The 21,227-nt window shown below is 40.2% G+C and overlaps 1 protein-coding gene across 1 annotated transcript in view; it reads right to left on the bottom strand.

Moving 5' to 3' along the window:
- The window catches only part of ptprn2 (protein tyrosine phosphatase receptor type N2), a 212,557-nt gene that overhangs the window by 31,874 nt on the left and 159,456 nt on the right, over positions 1-21,227 (bottom strand). The window contains exons 12-13 of the mRNA XM_036125606.1: positions 8,726-8,941; positions 5,368-5,571 (exon numbers count right to left, since the gene is read on the bottom strand). Of these exons, the coding sequence (XP_035981499.1) occupies positions 5,368-5,571; positions 8,726-8,941 (420 nt within the window). The remainder of the gene's footprint in view (positions 1-5,367; positions 5,572-8,725; positions 8,942-21,227) is intronic.

Raw genomic sequence — 21,227 nt, 5'->3', positions numbered from 1 at the left:
AAAAAAACAAAAAAAAACACACACTTTAAAAGATTTATGCAGCTTCATAATAAAATCAAATAGTCTGTTTCTGTATATGAATGAATCAATCAGTTTTAATAGGGAATAACACGTGTAAGCTTGAATACTCTTAGTTATGCACCGTCTACGCAGAGCAGAGCCTTCCCGGAAAAAGGACAGCATGCCATTATGGTCACTTGACAAAGCCTGTCACCACTGCACTCTCATCACCCCACACAAGTACCCTCTGCACGCCAGCCTGACAGCATCCCACCTCCCCCTATAGCGACCAACATTACATCTCCATGTACTCCATGCATTCACTCTGAATTGCATCTATTCAAATGATAGCCGCCAAATCGATTGCGTTCCAAATTCATAATTCTGTTTTTTGAGCATTATGCGATGCAGCCAGCAACCCTTCTGTTTTTTTTGTTTTTTTTTTTAAGGAGGGAGGCAGTGGACCGTGGCATATTCCAGAGACAGGGTAACGAAGGCTCGGTGAATAGTGGGGTGTGTGTGTCTCTGTGTGTGTGTGGGGTGTGTGTATGGGGGGATTATGTCTGCCAATCAGAGAGCTGGGGATGGGAGGCCTGTGTATGTCAGGGAAACAATGTCTAATCCTTCCTGAGCAGCGGTCTCCTCGGCAGCAGAGGGATGAAATTGGGATGAAGGCACGACCAGATACAACAGGTAACACGTCCCTGTCGAATTAAAATGCTGCAAGCAGTTTGGGCTGCGGGCTTTATGGTATGATAAGCAGCTGTGAGAAGTGGGGGAAAAAAGGGCTATTAATGTGCAGAGTGATTTTTGTGCAACAAATAATAGCCAAACAAAAGGAGCCTTAAATGGGAGAGCAAAGTGTGTTTTTTGCTCAGGAAAATTAAAAAAATGAAGGCAGAACATTTTGTTTTTCCCTTTAGGCAAATAATTTATCATTGTGAAAAAAAGGAAAAAAAGCAAAGAGCCTCGAGCAACTTATCTATTTTTTTTTTTTAAAGATGGTTGTAACGCATTGGTGAATGAAGATGTTAGCATTTTCTTCATATTACAACCTGAAAACTACAAATGTCAATGTATGTGAATGTTTCCTGCAATGTAAAACTAACATAAATGCCTAATTGTGAAGAGGAAGCTAAAGAATACATGTTTTTTTTAAGTGTTATTAGAATGTAAACTCTATAAATTGTGATATGCATTTGTATATAGCCAATCTTTTGTAGAACCACCTTTTACAGCTGCAATTGTGGCTCCAAGCCTCTGACACTCATTTCCTCGAACTCTGAGATCAGCAGATGCAGTGGTTTCCTTTAAAAGGCCAGCTAAAAACGTATAATTTGAAATCTGCTTTTATTTAATTTTTTCTTGTATTTTACACCTTTTGTTTGTTGGAGCAGTTTGTGATTATTATCTTGAATGAAGTTTTACCTAAGTAATTACTTACTAACTCTTTTGGAGTATGTCTCTACCGGATTTGCACATTTTAAAAACAAGGTTTTAGTGATCCTTCTTTGCAAAATAGCTCAAGCTCAGTCAGACTGGATGAAGAACTTCTGTGAATGTAAATGCTCAAGTTTTGCCACAGATTCTGAACAGTCCGGACTTTGACTAGGCCTTTTAAGCCCATGACTTTGCTAAACGATTCCACTCCGCTCTGATTGTATGTGTAGGGTTGTTGTCGAGCTGGAAGATGGACGTGTTTTCTTAAAGCTCCATTCATCATCCCATAATTCAAACTCTGTCCCTGATGAAGAAAAGGACCCCCACAGAATGATGCTGCCACATCTGACCAAAAGTTTAATCTGACCAAACCCTGCTTTGAATGTGTCCACCACTTAATCTCTGACCTATTTGCTGTGTTCCTTTGTCTTCATGATGACATTTATTCATCAACGTCCTCTATAACAAACATCTGAGGCCTTCCCAGAGCGTCTGGGCAAATACTGGAAAGATTACATTATTGATTCTATTTACCAATTAGATGACTTCTGAAAGTAAATTGGTTGCACTCAGTTTTATTTTGAGGTATCAGAGTAAAAGGGCACGTCACAATTTTGCGATTTTCATTCGTATTTTTTTTCCAAGATCCAGTTTTTCTTCAACTTTACAATTGTGTACTGCTTCGTGTTGGTATTTCATGTACAATTCTAATAAAATACATACACGTTTGATGTTGTTCTGTCACAATATATATGATATGATAAATAAAAAAAACACTGGAAAAGTTTGATAGGAATTAATATTTTTGCAAGGCATTGCATCAAGAGCAAGAAAAAGCAACTGAAGGTTGTTTCGTCTGTAAGTTTAGAGAGTCTACTGCACTGTCCGTGGTGCTGAAACAGCCAAATGCTGCAGAAATCCAGCCACATGCTGCTTCCCATTATCATTTTGCGATATTTTTATCCACTCAAAAGATAAAAAGTGCAGGTTACAGCACCACAGAGCAGCTGAAACATGCAAAAGGAAAGAAGATGCAAATTGTCAGACACCAGAGGCACGTCGAAGCATCAAATAAAAAAAAAAAAAAGACACACCCAGCAGATGAGTCAGCACGTCCAAATTCAGTTCTGAAGTTTGAAGTCGTTATGCAAGTCTCAAGGTGGGCCGCGCAGTGGGATGCTACATTTATCCTGAAAGCCTTAAAAAGTGTGTGTGTAAGAATAAGGTGATCAAGTCTAAAGAAACAAAACAGAAACAGAAACAGAAAAAAATACCCTGGTAAGCTTTGTAGAGCTCAGTATTCATCATCCAGCTCTGCGCGATGTGAGTGGAGAGGAGAACCAAGATGAGAGGGGAAATATAGGTCTGAGATCAGCGATAACAAGGCAATCTCACACATGGTTTCACGTTAAGATGATGGCAGAATTTCAAAGAAGAGCCCCCTCTATAGGACACCTCTGTGTCAATCACAGCATGGAAAGAGAAGCAAAGGTCCCAGCGTGTTTTTTTTTAAAAACCTTTTCTATATTCTAATGCCTGCACTGCTGCTGTGAAGAAACGAGGCTTAATAATAACAACAGCTCCTAGAAATGATTCACTGCGGCTCCTTTTGTTATTTGCGCAGCTAAATGCTTTTCTATTGTCAGTGTTTTCAAAGGGGGCTTCACAAACAAGCCTTGACAAGTGCAACAAAACCCATCTATTACCACCAAATACGAGGCATTACTCAGATTCCCTCTCATTCATTACAGCCTCCCAGTATAAAAGCCAGACATGCAGTGTGATGAATGCTCTCTCCATTAATGGAAACTCTGCGAGGCATCTATCCATCTCTCTTTTTTTCCAGTTTTTTCCCCCCAAATGAAAGTTGAGCAAAATTAAAACTATCCACTCTGTTTGTGAGAGCTTTCTTATTAGAGGGGAAACTGGAAAATAAAGATGCACCACTGAACACATTATTGTTGAAACATCCCAAAAAAAAAAAAAAAAAGAAATAGACTGGTGCTGATATTTTATTTTTTGTTGCCTTCATCACTGGAGACAATTGCCTGGTTTTAAGCTGCAATGGCATGGGTGCAAACCTGAAGGGTCGAAGATGAAAATGACGGTGAAGGAAAGAAGTAGTATGGAGTGATAAATGAAGGAAAAGATGAGGAAAATTTGTGGAAGGAGGCATCAGGGCCAAGATAAAACAGGAGGCAAAACATAAAGAGCAGGAAGGGGAATGAATGAAAAAAAAAATAACAAAAACAGGTTTTTCAGGCAGTAAGAGAGAGCGGATATCAGCTGTACAAAAAAAGGCCGCAAACATATTTATAGAAACTCAATGAGAAAAAAAATAATGAGATAAGCACGGTCCTCCAAATATGTAAAACTAAAACAATATCCGGTCACAATTTTTATTTAATTTGGACTTCTTTTAAATAACTTATCACTATTAGGTCTAGGCTCTCGTGATGCAATGACCTCAGATAAAAATACCACGGTCTTTACAACATACAACAATATTTACTTAAAGGAAAAACGTATAAGTGATGTGGTTTCTTTTATTTAAAACAGAAAAGAAAATATTATTCCTATTTCTGCTATATCAACATAAAACAATAATCATCAGACTAATGTCATGTAATATGTATCAATATGATTTAGAAAAACATTGCAACATAATGCTAGTGTTGCTTTGCGTGTTCATTGCTTTGATTTTTTATATCTTTTTGCTGTTTTGCTCTTTATCGAGTGACACAACAGGTTGAGATTAGGTGGTCAGTTGATTAGTCAGGCTATCTGCTCAAGCAGCCTGTTGTCTGTGGCTTCACAGACATTCGGTTGCTTCAAAGACATCTCTCTTCTATAGCCTGCAAATTGTAGTTGTTAAACAGGGTTACTCTAACATGACCGAAGGGTGGCACAAATTTAGTTTCCTCACCCTGAATGTCTATTTTATTTTTTCAAGACTGGAAATATTACAGATTAACCCTAATTTTAATTTTGTGTGAACACTGGAAAAAGTTTAATAGGTTTCTTTCAGCCAGCTGATGGGCAGTGTTCAGCAACAGGTGGGGGAAGGGAAGATCTGAATATGTCTACTTTCTAAATAACTGGAGAAAACTCCATTTAATTCATCCCTTTCTCTGAAACATAGAAATAACAGCAAAACCAGAGCCTTTTGATACCTTGGTATACATTGATACAGGAAACTGGTCCATACCTGGCTCACATTAGCTGATGCAGGTTATACCTGTTATTGGACCTTTTTTGTTGTTGTTTTATTTATTTAGCAATATTTTACCAATATCCGATGGAGAAACTTCTTTTTTACCCTTATTTGCTCTGCTCCTTTCAGTTTCCACACATGTCCTTTGCTGAATTTTTATCAAACTAAAATATGAATTCCTTATTTTTTGAAATGCATTTATCCGCTCCACAAAACTGTGGGAATTTTACCATCCTGTTTCACCACAGCCTTGCTTTACAGGTCAGGTTTATGCAAAGTCAATAACTTGATAAAATCAGCTGGGCTGCCTTTAATGGATAATTTTATTTTATTTTTTTACCAATTGACATTATATGATCAGTTCAGACTGACTGTATTGTGTTGTAATTGCAGTAAAATTAAACAGCATGTGAGTGACTGAATGATTGTATTGTGTTGGAATGAATAGGATTGGTTTGATTACATTTGCCTTTAATTTGGATTTGAATTGGACCAACCTGTCTTCTAACCTGCCTTTAAATGACATTTGTTGCGAACTGGCGACATGTATACGTAAATAGATCGAACTGAAGTAAACTGAATCTTTGGGTTTAAGTTGACCAGAAGTAGCATCCGTGAACTTCATTTTGACAGATTTCAGCCTCAAACAAGAGCCTCCATCCTGCACACTGTCTTTATCTCACGGATCCTCTCTAAAATGTTCTCAGCCTTACCAGTATCATGTGACCCGTCGAGATGTCCATGTTGGACGGCACGGGCTCCTCGCACCAGGAGGAGGTGCTGCTGCGTGTCGACGGGCTGGCCATTGGGCCGTCGCTGAACTGGGACGACACGCTGTTGAGGCGCGAGTGACGCAGGGTCTCGGGCCGCTCCATGCGCTCCGACGTCCTGATCGCCATGCGCTGGCGACATAGCTCCTGTTGGGGGGATTACAGAATGTGATGATGAAGGACTGAACAATCAAAAATGCTTTTTTTTCCCCCACCCCCTACCTCTCTAACTCCTTGCAAGCTGTCACGTATTTTATATCCTTGTCATACGGGTAACAATTGCCGATGTATTTTATATGCTTATCCTTTTGATGCGAAGAGCTGACTTCTATAAATGCACCTCGTAAAATCCTGTATCCCTGCTCACTTGTCTGTAGATTAATGGCTTATCCCTGTGGATTATAAAGATTATACTAATTATGTCAAAAATACATGGGCTGAGGAAGCCTACGCCTTTTCAAGAATAAATGTTGCACCTAAATGCCACAACAATGACTCTCTCTCTTTCCCCCATTTTTCTAAGAATGGGTCCATAACAACGTGTTTACATCAGACATTTCCATCCGCAGAAAGGGCTAAATACATTAATTCTTTAAAAATTACTATTTAGACTTCTCACTGGCAAGAATAGGACAGATACTGGGGAAAATAAATCAAATAGCAGGAAAGGAACTCATTGAGGCTTTCTCTTTCCCTGTGCTTCTGAAATTCATCTAAACAGGACTATGCAGTTGAGGACAAAGATGTGTATGGGGTTGGCCATTGCCTCAGAATATAGAGACACGTTGGGGGATTTTAACCTTTAGAAATGACATATCTAATTGCATAAAAGTTTTTTTAATTTTATTTTATATATATATATATATATATATATATATATATATATATATATAGATATATATATATATATATATATAATACAGTCATATTCAATAAATTCGATTATGCATTTCTAAGAGGCTCATTTGTCAGATTAAAAGTATGTTTTGAAAAAAATAACTTTTAAGCCGGTATTAAGCATACTTTTCATTAAGTCCCCCTTTCTGCATGAAAAACTTTGCTTTTTTATTGGTCTGATGCAATATTCTAATCTTAAAAGCTGCATTTTTATTAGCTGGGGGTGGGGGAAAGAGTCACAGTTAATTTTACTCCATTTTATCCTTTATGTTTAATTTTTACACCAAATTGTAAATCACAGCATCTAAGGCTTTATTTCATCTGGCTCCACACACCACTAAGAACGTGATAGTGAGGACAGACTTTTCTCAAAAATGTCTGAATTTAACAGAAAAATAAATACATAGCAAAATCCATGAGGTTTTGTGCTCCAAATGACTTGCATTTCATTGCATAATGCTAACCTAAAGTTTTGAAAAAGTTTACAGAAAAAAAAAAAACAACAACTAAATTACAGCTTTCTGAACCATGCTATAAAAGAAGAGTGAATATGATATGAATATGTTGCGGCAGAGGTTGGTCAGCCTATTCACAGGTGAGGCCGGAGGAGAGGCACTGCTAATCAACGGTGGGCAAAAACTCGAACAAAACTAAAAATCACAGCGGCGATTGTTGAGTTTTACCGGTGCTATTGTCAGACGGGTAGGACAGACGTTCCAAATGGACACACAAAGGTACAAAAAAATATGACTTCTTGTGCATAAACAAATGAGCATTGATACTCAGTGAGGCTTGTCCTGTCCTCTCTTCAATTCAAGATCCCATTAAAAAATGTGTTTCCCGCATATAACGCTGCCTATCTAATGCCTAACACATCTAATGCTTTATTTTGATTAATATCCAAATGTTTCCTGCTAAAAGCCCCACACCTCTCCTAATGACTCAGCTCCTCTCCCATCATGCCTCGGTGCAAACATTAGCTCCCTGTAGCAGAGCATCATAAAACTGTGTGCAATCTTCCAGCGTTGTTTCCCCCACCCTCTTGCTTCTTTCCTCGAGCTGAGAGCTCATGTGATATTTGCATTTTGAATTCATAATCTGGGAAGCCCACCATGTTTGACTTTTTTTTTTTTGGGTGGGGCGGGGGAGGCGAAGCAGCTCACTTTCTCTCCACAAAATTAATTTTCACACCCAATTAATAACGACGAGGACAGCGCAGGCCAGAGAAAATGCCTCATGAAAGCGAACGCTATCTCATGATGAATCGCAGTGATATTTCCCTTTAGAGCACAGCCCTCCTCCTCCTAAGCTCCTGGTCTTGGATCAGCTTTTCCACCATCAGCCTTTAATGATTACAGCCATCAAATGGTGCCCAGGGCCCTGGCCTTGGGGCAGCGTCCAGGTCCACCTCATAACTCATCCCACCTCTCAGCGTCTCTTCTAAAAGTGCCAGCACTCTGCTGCTGGAGCTGACAATTTTTTTTTTTATCCCCCAGTAGAAGAAAAAGGAGCATACAGTTGGTGCCAGCGGAGAGACAAAGAAGACTACAGGTCATAGGATTACAGGTTCAAGCTGCCTTCTCCTTTCTGGCTACTAATAAGAAGGAAAACAGGCCAAATCATAAGCAAGGGTCCTATACAGGATCTGTTTTTAAAACTCTATTCTTTTTCATACTCGTATCTGTAGGACGACATTATATTAGAAGTCTCGCACTTATAACAACTCTGCAGGTGAGTATCTGCGTACTGCATATATAGTCAATGCATACATTTTTGATACCTGGTATAATATTATAACTAACCCAAGTGCATTGCAAACAGTCATTTGCAATGTTATTACTACCTGCTTCGCCACGTACCTAGGCTAAGGCAAAAAGCTAAGCTCCTGTTCATGCTCATTTTTTCGTCTTTCTAACAAAAATCAACTGGGGTCGTTAGTGTTAACTCAGAGTGGCCCTGCGGAAGGCTGATAAAACATTGAAAATGTTAACTCGACATGTGGATAAATGTGTTCGGAGTGGCACGCTGGGCACAGCTGAGCCCCAACCCTGCAAAAATCAATACGGAGCAGGCTGCCCGCTGCTCTGGAGGAACAGTGGGAATAGGTCAGGGTGGAGACACGTTTCCGAGCACGCGCGCACGGTCTCACACACGTGCACTTTCACATCAGGAAAGGTAAGCAGGAATTATACGAAGGAGACATACAACTATCCTCAGAACGTTAAATTTCCGTTCAGCCGATCTCAAAGGCAGATCTAATCACACATTTCCAAACATACTCTCATAAACCAACTAAATAATTGGCTGTGCGTGAACACTGTGTGTTTTCCACCACTGGTAGAGAACAGGCTGGTTCTCCTGGCCTCTGATTGGCTGGCAGCACGGAGAGGGGGCTGGGACGAACCTGATAGGCCGTGGTGGCGTCATGGCTGGTGTCAGTCCCCAGGCTTGCCAGCTTCTCCTTCATCTGGAGGTGTGAGCGCTGGCGGACGCAGAAGAATGTGGCGGACACGGCCAGCGCCACCAGGATGAAGAGCATGCAGAGGACGGAGAGCAGCAGGAACTGGCCGGACTCCACCCTGGTCTCCTTCACCACAGGGATCTGGGTCAGGCTGCCCCTCTGGAGGACAAACAGAAAGAACACACTGTCAGAGCAGTAAAAACCATGATGCCCTCTGTCTTTCTCTACACGGATGTGGTCAGTTCTTGACAACAGTGCGTTGCTTTTCACACGGACGCTTGTGTTGACTTTCAAATAATGCACAGCCACCATCTGACTGGTCCCCCTCATTAGGCATCCCTTATAGCTGCCTCATTATGTGCATTCAGGCTCAGTCAGCCACCATTACCAAGCCCCTGCCCAGTGCTGTCTCCTGTCTCAGGCCCACTACAGATATTTACAACCCCATTTAGTGCTGGCATGAGCCAGCCTGGCACCGTGCAGCTGCAGGATGCTGGGATGCAAAAAGCTTGTGCTTAATTAGCTCCTCTGGTCCTGAGTTGGCTGGATTAGGCTCTGGTCAAAACAGGGCTGGGGGGACACACAGGTAGCCTAAAGTGCATCCACCAGCAGTTGATGGAAAATCATTTTTTTCTTTTTTTTTATTAAATCAGCATGCTAATACAATCAGGAGGCTCTTTTGCCAGCGATATGAGATATTTTTAGTCCTATAGTTTAATAATGAATCCATTAATGACCATATTTTGTAACTAGAGAGAAAAAAGTCATACTTTTGCTGACTGGTACCAACTTGTTTTCTCCAAGTTCTGCCAGGGACCGGAATAAGATCAGATGGACTAAATATAATAAAGGTTTAACAATATTAGCCCCCCATTTATTTTCTTAAACTCAAAAACTGCTGAAAAACAACTTGTTAGCCTTTATAAGAGGCATTTTATTTCAGTCTGGCTTGACATAATCAATAGGACGAAACTCAATTAAATCTGCAAAATCACACATTCATTGTGCGATTTTGCAGATTTTAAGATCACATCTGTTCAAAAATGGTGCTATTTAAACTAAATACAACTAAATTAAATTTAAATTATTTAATTGTTTATAAATGCATAGAATAATTAGGGAAATATTGTTGTTTTTTTATTTTAACTGGCATACTTATCATGTACCATAGCAAATTAATAAGAAATTAGCTGAGTCAACTCTACAGTCGATTGATTGATGAATTTTTACTTGCCACCATAAATTCCCTCTATAGGGGCTTATTAGTCAACTATAGCTAATAACAGCAATTTCAATTCAGTTTCAGTTTATTTTGAGCATGTAACAATATATAGGTAGTACACTGGACTGAAAAACATAAAAATGTAAAAATTAACAAATATACAGAAATGAATCAATACACGGCAGTATAGCCCTTCGTTATTTTAATTTACAAATTTGAAAAGGATTGGGAAGAAGTGTTTACTTGAGAAGGAGTTGGCTCAAACCATAAGCAAATTAAAATGCTTATTTTTTTCTGGTACTGTGTAAATAATCTGAACCTTACTGAAATGGTTTAGAATTCTTTAAGCTTTTAAAATAACCAAGAAGTGTATTCAAAGTGCACAGTTCTTTTAAATAGAGGTAGGAGGTTTAAATTCTACAGGAAATTAGGGAATTCGAAGATCAACTTAACTTGCACATCACAGCATATGCCCTTAAAATCAGATCTTTAATTAATGCAGAAAATAACTGCACAAACGTACAAGGTGTTGGTTGATGGAGTTACAGATGGACAATTGTGGAAATTCTTAGTTTGATGCATTTAAATAATAGGAGGAAACCTGAGTTTTTAGCATAATTGACAATGACATTAGTGGCCAACAGTATTTTTTGAAGCATTACTAAGCAGAGGTTATTTAGAGCAATTCAAGGGGATATATATCTAAACTGCGACTTGGCAACCTCCAGACCATCAGGGGGCGCTGAAGACTTCCCGTGTAGTGTAAGGAAAAAAGCAAACAGCTTGTAGTAACGTTTACAAATACTGAAACTACTTTCAAATATCAATTTGAAGGTTTATTAAAAGACATTTTGTTTCAATCTGGCTTGACATAATCAATAGAACAGGTCGCCAGTCTGTCGCAGGGCAACACATAGAGTCTGCAAAATTGCGCATTCATTGAACCTGCTTATGTTTTAAGATGACATTTGTTAAAATATGGTGCTATTTAAACTAAATAGAACAAAATAAAATAAAAATTATTTTAGTGTTTACAAATACTAAATAAATATCCTAGGTATGATATTAGTGTCAAGACTCATTATTAAATGCGGCAGTTTAGCGTTCATTAATAATTTCTGCTACTTGTGTCTGACTTAGAATCACATTTGAAAATGTTGCTCGTTAGCACAACCAATTAAACTGCTTGCTCATTCCCGATTCCCTCGAACATCTGAACCAGACTGAGAAATAACTTTATCTTCACAATTTATTTAGTGCTAGTTATTTAACACATATTGTAGGGTACGTTGAGGGTGAAAAAAAAATATTTTGGGATTAAATCAATTTGGTTGTTGGTTTACTAGTGAAAGCTGTTAAATGCACCACACAACACAAACTTGGATAATTTAAACAAGATATTTTTGCTGTTGTGGTGCCTGGTGGACGATAGGCTTAACTGGAAGTGGGATCCCAGATCAAATTCTGCTTAGGGGCCTATTAGAGATGCACCAATGTATCAGGCACAGATCAGAATCCTTAATTAGTTCTGACTGGTGATCAGCAGGTCAAGAATCTGATTCCTTTTATGTTTCACAGTCATCTGTATAAATATGTCAAAATCGTTCAAATTCAGAATCAGCCAGTCAGGTCTCTGAGAAACCCACAAATCAGTTTGGCCTTTGAAAAGATGGATCCTTGCACGGTACAATCTTGGACCGACTCCATATTAAAGGCTCGAAAACCGAAGGTGAAGAAGTAAGATACTCGTCCCCGATTGCAAAGTCGGGTCAGGTTTCAAAACATGGAAGATGCAATTTTTCCCAAAACAATTTCCTGCCCATAAATCATCCTTACTGTCCCTGCGATTGACGTGAAAACAGGAGGTTTCTTCAAAAAAAAAAAAAAAACGGCTCTGCACACATTTTTTTTAATCTAATGTAATCCAGCACAGCAGCTATACATCTGCAAAAAGGGCAATATCGATAAACAGCGCACACATAGATCAGCAGGCTCCTAATTGTCTGAATGCAATATTGAAAGATTGATGGGCCACGGTGAATCTTAAAAAAAAAAAAAAAAAAAAAACACGGAGAAGCTTTGACATTTAGCCTAAAGGGAGTCTGATAGGCATGCTGAAGGATTGCTCCAACTTGTTATTGCCATAAAAAAAAAAAAAAAAATTCAAGTCACTTTTTCCCCAACCAGTAACAATCCGGTTTGACCTTGTGGCTGATAATTGCCACTGGGGTTTAGCATGCCCGCTCTGTTCGAGGTGTTGTGTTGGGCCTGACAGCGTTCGCTTTTGATTGCAAAAGCAGTGGTTCCGGCATGTAGTTTCAATCAGGGTTTAAGAGGCTGGAGAACAACAGAGAGCGAGGTTCGAAGAGGCCTGATTGCAGAGAAGAGAAATGGCCTCCATCCAAAGGATTATCTGTCTCAGGGAGCAGATGAACACAAACTGTTTTTTTTTTTCATCCTGAGTGCAAATACTGACAGGATCACACTATAAAAAGTAAAACTATATCTTATGTAAAATGTAACGATATCTAGCACCACGTCAGGTATAATTAGAGTGCTTAAAAACTGAGTTCCAAGACCTCTGGAAGCTGAATTGTTTCTTTTTTTTTTTTTTTTTTTTTTCTTCTTTTAGAGTCGTCCCCATTACAGGTGCTACCTCTTATCTTTGGCTACTCTTGAAAAATATTCACCTTGAAACGACTTAAAAGCCTCTGCACTGTGAGAGCAAACTGTCTTGAAATTCAACGGGAGCATGAAAGACAGTTTGAAGGCAATGATCGTGCTGGTAGAAAACTGGAGGCAGAGACAGAAAGGGGATAAAAAAAAAGAGGATGAAAAGATTGTAAAAAAAAAAGAGGAGAAAATGAGGAGAAAAGGTGAGGCTAGAATTTACCATTGTGGGCCTGTTCATCCTTTTCAATGAATGAATCAATTTATTTATTTAGTTGGCTTACTTGTATGCATAAATATATTATTTAACAAATAAATGCATTTAAATAAAAGTGTTCCACAGAAAAAACAAACAAACAATAAATCAACAGTGATTTATTTTTCTAATAAATATAATCGATTAACAATTTTTTCCCTTCAAATCACTGAATTGTGACTTTATTCTTTGGTAATATTTTTTTCTTTTTAAAGTATATTAATAGAACACCAAAAAAATGTAATCTAATTGATTTAACTACAGCATCTTTGTCTGACATATCTAACATCCAAAAAAAAAAAAAAAAAAAAAAAAAAAGTTCCCTATTTGAATAGGAACCCTCTCCCTCTGCTTCCCTCTATTGAAGTTGCCCCTGTGGAGAATGAGCCAATCTGAGATGGAGACAAGGGGGCAGATGGATTTCGGTGCTCTGGATTATTCAAATGATAAAGAGGAAGGTCAGGCAGAGACGGGTCACAATAACCCTTAAAATCATGCTGATTTCCCAACTGCAGCTGCCTTTCCAGATTAATTATTCCACATTATTAAAATGAGGAATCGGCTTTCTCTACAGCAGAGATTATAGGTTTTCATAAAACATATTGAGCGCAAAAATTTAGTCTCATCATTTTAGGAATGCTCCGAAAAAGTTGCACAAATGTTGAAAATAAAATTGGGGAAAACGTTGGTGCTCGTTGGAGTAATTTTGCTGAGAAATATATTATTACCTAAATTTGAATAAATAAGCGTTAAAGACGCAATCCATGCAAACGTGAAGCATAAAATGATTTTATACATACAGGGGAAATTATTAAATAAATTACATCACTGTTTTTTTTTTTTTTTTTTTTTCCTCATTTGCAAACTTTCTGAAGCTGCTGCTGCTGGGCGCTAATGAGGCTGAACCTGCAGAAACTTTCTTTCCAGATGTGCCCAAAGCACACCAGCGCGCTCAGAACTCATCCTATTTTCCTGGAAATGTAAGCTTTTCTAGCACCATGCGAACTGGACTCCAACAGAAATCTAAATCTCGCAACAACAATAAAAAAAAGGAAAATAAATCAGAAAATCAGCCATCTAAGCGTGCCTTTTACGCATCAGGATTGTCAAACAGGAGATGATCAGGCGGTGTTTTTCGGACAGATAATTACCCAGATCCATGCCGCCGCTGTCGCCGCCGCCGCCGCCGCCGCCGCTGCGCACGGTGAGCGGGTCCACGCCGCGCCTCCGTACTTCCAGAGAGCGCCGGGAGACGCTGACGCTCCCCGCAGCTCCGACGAGCGTTTGTGCGCGTCCCAGCTTGGTCCGCTTCACCAAAACCTTCCCCCTGCCAGAGGGTCCCATCGTGCGTGCGTCTCCCCCACCCCACCCCACCCCTCAAAAGAGCGCGGCTTCACTTCAACACGTACAGTTGAAGCAGAAGAAGAAGAAGAAGAAGAAAAAAAGGGACGGAGAGAATGAGAAAAAGGGGAGAAGAATGTGGGATATGCCCGTCTGATTTTCCGAGCTTTGCAAGAATGTGCAGAAGCCCCACTTGTGAGTCCTTTCAGCTCCTTCGTGCCAATGAAAAGAGACGGGGAGGTGGCGGGGTTAGAGGTGTTTTTTTTTTCTCTCTCTTCCTGCCATCATTTAGTTAAGGCTGAGCCCCTCCTTATATTCAGCAGCTCAGGAGTCCCCGTCCATTGCACATGTCATATCCACCGGTTGCTATAGCGATGCCTCCACATGTTGTCGACAGTGAATGTTCAAGGAGCGATGGCTGGCTAATAGGCTTGCGGGCCGAAAGGGCCGATATGAATGGACGCAGGGGCTAGTCGCTCATTTGTTGAGCTACCAGGGGTCTCTGTGTTTGCTGTGTGAATTGCTGTTTTCTCAGGCTCTCCTTCTCCCCTGTTCTTCCTCCCTCTCTTCTCTCTCTCTCTCTCTCTCTTCTCTCTCTCTCTCTCCCAGGGATTGGGAATGAGGCAGTTCTCTTTTACTTCAAAGTGGGAATTTTTTTTTTTTTTTTTTTTTTTTTGCATTCAAAGCCGAAGTGAGCGCCATAATAAGGGGCTGCCACACAGTACAGTAGTTGTAAACTATATGAATGCTACACTAGAGATTAGGTGCTTTTTGAGGAAGGAAAAAAAAAAAAAAAAGCAAATGCTTGGTCCATAATGTAAATCGTGTGTAATTGGCTAAGTCTTTTCAGATCTGTGAGGCTAAAGAAGAAGAAGAAGACGAAGAATGGGGGAATTGCAAGTTTAACAAGCTTTGGAGATAAAACTCAGTGGAAATTTGTTGCCTTTTGTTTGTTGCTTTTTTTATATATATATATATTTGTGCTGTGTCCTGACAGCTTAGGCAAAGTCTACGGTGGGCCAGGTTGCCACGCAATGTATATCGTAAAGATCCACTCTTCTTCTGCATAGAAAGAGGTCAGTTTGGGGAATCTCCTCAGGATGCCTCGTGGACGCCTCTCTTCCCACGTCCCACTGGAAGGACTCCCCAGGGTAGACCCTGAATTTGTTGGAGGAACTATATATCTATTCTATCATGGGTATGGCTTGAGATCCCCCAGAATGAATACAAGGGTTGCTGGGGGGAGAGAAGTCTGGGTTTCCCTCCTGGACCCTGTTACTAGCTCGGTTTCTGTGAAGTTCTGGTGCCGGTTTTGCCCTCCAAAAGAGGGGACTTCAGATATTTTTCCTGTTGTCTCCTTCAGGCCTAAGTGGCAAACACTTTTCTTCATATTGTTTATGTTTTGCCCTGGTGGTTTACGCAAATGGTGCGGTGGGTCTGGTTGCCATTCAGTGTCAGAGTTGTTCTACAAAAAGGGGAAGAGTGAGATATTTCTCCAACTGGTCCCGTCAGAGCTTGGAAACGGCTGTCATGTAAACAGGTCGAGCTTTGCAACTCTGAGCTATGAAATGCACGATAAATTAAGGTTCACACACCTGAAGGTTTGTATTTGTGATATAGGTGGTGAACATCACTTCAGTAAAAATGTGCATCTGATGCTACGAGTGCAAATCCTGGCAAAATGTTTGTGCCTCAAACTTACTGGACAGAGACCAAGCAAACCGGCCAATCAGATGAAAGCTTTCTATCTTCCACTTCGAGCTCTCATGCAAGGGTCCAACTCTCTTACTTTGTTAGCTACATGTTTTTGTTATTGTGATGCTCATATGAAGAGTAAACTTGGAAAAGAATGGAACACATTCCTCTATGAAAGGATTTTAATCAAAAATGTTTCATAGGTAAACGTTTGTAGCAAATGGGATTCTAAGAAGGCTTATCCGGTTTTTTGATTTTTAATTTTAAATACCAAAAGCGTTCATCAAAAACTGCTAAGTTCAGTTGCTGGATTGTCCTTTTAATATCCGTTCAGCTGATGAACTGATTCCAATTCATTATAAATGCAGTTAGTCCCTTAAGAGTAAAGCTTACTTTTAAATTGACCCTTGTTATTTTAAGACCAACAATGCAAGCACAGATTACTTTCATTTTTACATAAATTCAAAATATCAGAATTCATCTATTTCCTGCGGCTACTACCTTAGGCCTCTAGACCTTTTAATGATCCCATTTGCGGCACACAGTCGCCAGCAGGGAGATATCTGTACATTTATATCCTTAAAAAAAGGAACATTTTAACAACTCTTGATTTCACTTCCTAAAATGCAATGACTTTGTTGTTTTGCTTGTTATCGTGTCCTGTCAGGGTTGGTAGAAGTTGCATGGTGGGTCAGGTTGCCATGTAGTGTTGGTAGCAGATTTACTCCACAAGTGCATAAATTAGAGGTTTCCCCTGTCGCTCCCATTAGATCTGTGTAGCTAAAAACAAGGAAGGGGTGGAAAATTGCAACTTTAACAAGTTTTGAGGATAAAACATGCTAAACGGCTATCCTAATTAGCAACCAGGTTAGAAAAAAGTGTGTGTGTGTGTGTGTGTGTGTGTGTGTGGGGGGGTCACCCAATGCTGAGCAACAGCTGCACTTAACGGAGAGAGAAAGAGTGAGATTGAGAGAGAGAGAGAGAAAGAGAGAGAGAGAGAGGGGGATTATGGAGAGTGCAGGGACAGAAAGGGAGAAAGCAAAAGAAAAGGGGCGGTGATGAGAGGAGAACGGGAGTCCTGTCAAATGCAGATGACGAGTCATGGGGAGGAGGGAGTGCTTTCCAGTTTATTTTTTTCCATTCAGCAAGCACACCCCCCTCCTCTTGCCTATTGTCCCTCAGTGTGACAGCTGGAGTTGGCAATGCAAAAGGGAGAACAAAAAAAAAAAAAAAAGAAAAAAAAAGAAAAACCGAGCTCAAGTCCACGGCCCCATCGGACGCTACACCACTATTAACAAAAAGAAGAAGAAGAAAAAAAAAAACAGATACACGGGGATGTAAAACCCAAAACTGACCCTACAGTCGTAACATTCATAGCACAACCTTAAACGGCACCTATAAGCAGGAAAAACGTTCATTCCTCAAACGTTTCTGTTCCCTCTTTTCCTTGTAGACTCTGTGAGTGACAACCGTCACGTCATGCTGTTTGCATTCCTATCTCCATAGAACAGAAATTATTCTGAATTCAGATTTTGTTTTCCGTCTGTCTCCCAGAGGGCACAAGGCAGACTGTCAGGCTGGAGAGGCACATTTTGCATGTCCTATATTCCCCTTTAGTTCGAGTGCAGGAGAAAGTGCAGGATGGATGCAGAAGGGACGCATGGTACTCACCCCCTGACTTCTGGTGAACAACTTCTGTTACAAGTCAGAAATAAATAGCAGCTGCTGAAGTTAATGCTCATTAAAGTCAATCCTCTCTTGATGTCAACCATCTGGTGGAGATGCTGCTTCACTAGGATCCATATGAGACAGCCTGGTCACTCACCTGTCAGATTCATCTTAAATCCATAGTCATACAAAAAATATATATATTCCCCTGGTACCAGCAAGGATGGATGGCAAAAAGCAATTCTTTCTGCACCTGTTTTCCTGTGGTATGCCTGAACATACTGACTATGAGAATACTCAACACATTTACATTTTTAGGGTTTTCCCATATTCTTCATGGTGAGAGTTCCACTTCATTTGTTTAACACACTGTAAAATTGTATAAATACACATATCAAAATAGTTTATTTCAGGTCTGGCTTTAAATACAAATGGTGGCGAAAACCACAGAATATAGGACGGATAGATGGAAGGACATATACACAATGTGTAATTACATGGATGGATTGAAGGGAGGGATGGATGGATGGATGAACTCTATATTTAGAATAGATGTGAGGGAATAAAACTCAGGAACACAAATATATTCCTGTTTCATGTTTATATTTCCACACCAATCTGGACCTGCACAATAAATATAAATCAACTTTTCATACTTTTCCAGACATTTACGGAGGAGGTGTTCATATTATAACTGCAAATCAGAATAGCACAATTTCACAATTCATGTCACCTAACCACAGGGAGGCCAGTGCTAATGGCTGTCACAACAGGGAGGTCTGATGTGCATTGACTGGCTCCTACAAAGACCCCCCCCCCCCCCAAAAAAAAAAAAAAAAAAAAAAGTAAGGAAAATATCTAAATCACTGCTCTGGTCCCTGGTGATAGCTGCTGGTTCTCTAGTAAGTATTTCCGCAGGGTAACATGAGTTAGAACAGCCACGGCTCGTCCTGCCAGGCTTACCTGTTCCACCCTCACTAGATTTATCCTTCATTACATATCTTTTATTTTAAGATAAAAACACAGAAAAGTGAAGTCTTCGCTTAAGGTACCCATCATCGTGACAAAAAACCGCTGAACAAATCCCAGGGTCAAGTATGCCACTTGAGACCACAGAGCTGATATTTCCTCTGATAAAAGTGGAAGCCAGGAAAAGGAAAGGGAAATATTCCCTCTTCCATGCATGTTCAATCTGAGTACAGTGGTCTGAGTGACTAAAAGAAGAGTTGAAATGCAAAATATACATGAAAAAAATACATTTCTTTTTGTTCAATTACGTTTCTTTAAAGGGGCATAGCGCAAGTTCCAGGATTTTTGGCTGACGTCTGCCCCCTCTGGTGACAAGTTGAAATGACACCAGTGTTGGGCACATGTGTGGAAGAAGAGGAAAAGCATCTGCCGCTGCGACTGCACAGGTCTTTTGTTTAGAGGTGTAATGTCTTCTGAGGTAAGAAAGCTATAGATATTAAAGTTAGCTTAGTTAGTGTTCTCTCCCCGATGTGTCGATGGCGGCGGAGACTCAACAAAGAACTGGGTGTGAACGAGAGCGTTCACACCCAGAGAATATGAGCCGAATCACTCGCTCATGAACTGACTAATACAGCCTGTAGAGGCAACTGTGGTAAATAGAGAATACCTCCTTTTACACCCTGGGCAATTGTAAGGGCATGTATGAGAAAGAAAGAAAAAAAACACTTAAAGTTGCAGAATGCTCCTTTAATGTTTTAGGGAACACTCGTATTGAGTTTTATGCCTAGTTTGACACAGTGAGATAGTATGACAAGACAAAAGACAAGCAAAAGGCAAAGGTTTCAGCCTCCCCTGCATTTAGTGTAGTTCTGACTGCTGTGGCAAGTGCAGAGATGGAAACTGACATGTTAGTCATATTTTCACCTCTGGAGAGTGTGATCAGTTGTCAAAGCCTTCAGCTGGTGTGTCTTCATTTTGTTGTTTACAGTCATGATTAGGATTAAGGCCCGCCTCTTAAATGTCACCAGGAAGCCTGCGACAGTACCTGGGGAACGGTGGGTTTGGGAGGTGGTTCTATTTTTAGAGAAAAAGAATCAGAGTCTTTTCCTGCCATTAAAGAACCCCTCTTCTCATTCCCTCTGGGGAAAAATTTACAGCAGGACAGAGATGTTCACATTTAATATCTTCCAACTCCAAGTCAAGTATTTGAGGGGAAAATTCAAGATAAGTCTCAAGTCTCGGAGGGCCAAGTCCAAGTCAAGTCTCAAGTCTTACACCTGAAATCCAAGTCAAGTTTTAAATTTTTTGGAGATTACTCCAAGTCAAGCCTCTCAAGAATATAACATGTCAAAGGTTGGTACATATTTTTTTAAAATGACCCAAAGCTATAAACACATTATTTAGGTTATGGGATCATTATTATGAGATCCACAACAAATATGGACAGCTAGTCAGGAACCTTTGATATCACATGCTCTATAAAGTGGTAATGAAAACCAGGGACATCTCTTATTTTGTTAAATGGGTTGGGGTGGTGGGGTGGGGTGGGGGGTCTAGTTTTGGCTGATATGCAACGCTGAAGGGGTGGGGCACACTTGGCTCAGCTCTTCTAATACGCCGGGACAGCTGCAGGATGGGGTAAATACCTCTTGCTGCGTGCAACCTTTTTACTCCATCATGATAAACGGGGACATTTCTGGGGACACCTTTTTTAGGGGACAGGTCATCCAAAACAGGGACTGTCCCTGGAAATCGGGGACGTCTGGTCACCAAAATGTTCTATGACACATCCCTGGTTATTTAACTTATCAACCTTTTAACAGGATAATATTCTCAACCCTCTGTAAGAGCTGTATTGTTTACTTAATATATATGCTTTCTTAAAGGTAGAAATAAATTAAAACAAACTCTTTAACAGCCTCGGGTTAATTTTATTGGCACATACTACAGAAAAACCTTACAGAGAACCCACACATACTGGACATCATGTTACCAACAATTAGTTACTATCAATCAGAATGGGCGATGTTAATCAGTCACTGAAACGATGTACACTTAGCAGCTTATGTTCACCCCTGATTATGAGATAAAGATTGTTTCCTAGTTTTCAGAGATGGAGTCCGAGTCAAGTCAGAAGACTTTGTTTTGGCAACTTCAGTAAGATTCGAGTCTCTGTGCCATGGTTGTACCAGTTGTTGAATCTGGAGGATCAGAAAGGTCAGCAGAAAGGGTGTGGCTGTCTTCATGGTCATGTAAGTGTGGAAAATATTTTAAAATATTCATCTTGTGAAGAGTACTTCTGCAAGGGCTGGGCTATTCAGATCTTTTTTAACCAAAGTAGAAGCCGTCTGTGCCTTGCTGGAACAAAGTTGGGCTTGTTTCCAGGACGTCATGGACTCCGCCAGGACTGCTTCTTATCCCCGATCCTGGTTGTGGTATCCTTGGAACGCATCTTGAGACACTGTTGTGGAGAGTAGGCGTGTTGTTTTGGAACCTCTGGGTCTGACCTTTGCTTCTTTGTTTTTAGTTGACGTAATTCAGTGCTAAGCGGCTGAGATGAGAGTCACCAGCTGAGTCTGAACCCAAGGTTTTCAACCGGAAAAATGTTGAAAAAAGACGAGGAG

Source organism: Fundulus heteroclitus, chromosome 21 (genome assembly GCF_011125445.2).
Source record: "Fundulus heteroclitus isolate FHET01 chromosome 21, MU-UCD_Fhet_4.1, whole genome shotgun sequence".
NCBI lineage: Eukaryota > Metazoa > Chordata > Actinopteri > Cyprinodontiformes > Fundulidae > Fundulus > Fundulus heteroclitus.
The sequence above is the reverse complement of the archived record's forward strand: the minus strand, read 5'-3'. Positions and strand labels throughout refer to the sequence as shown.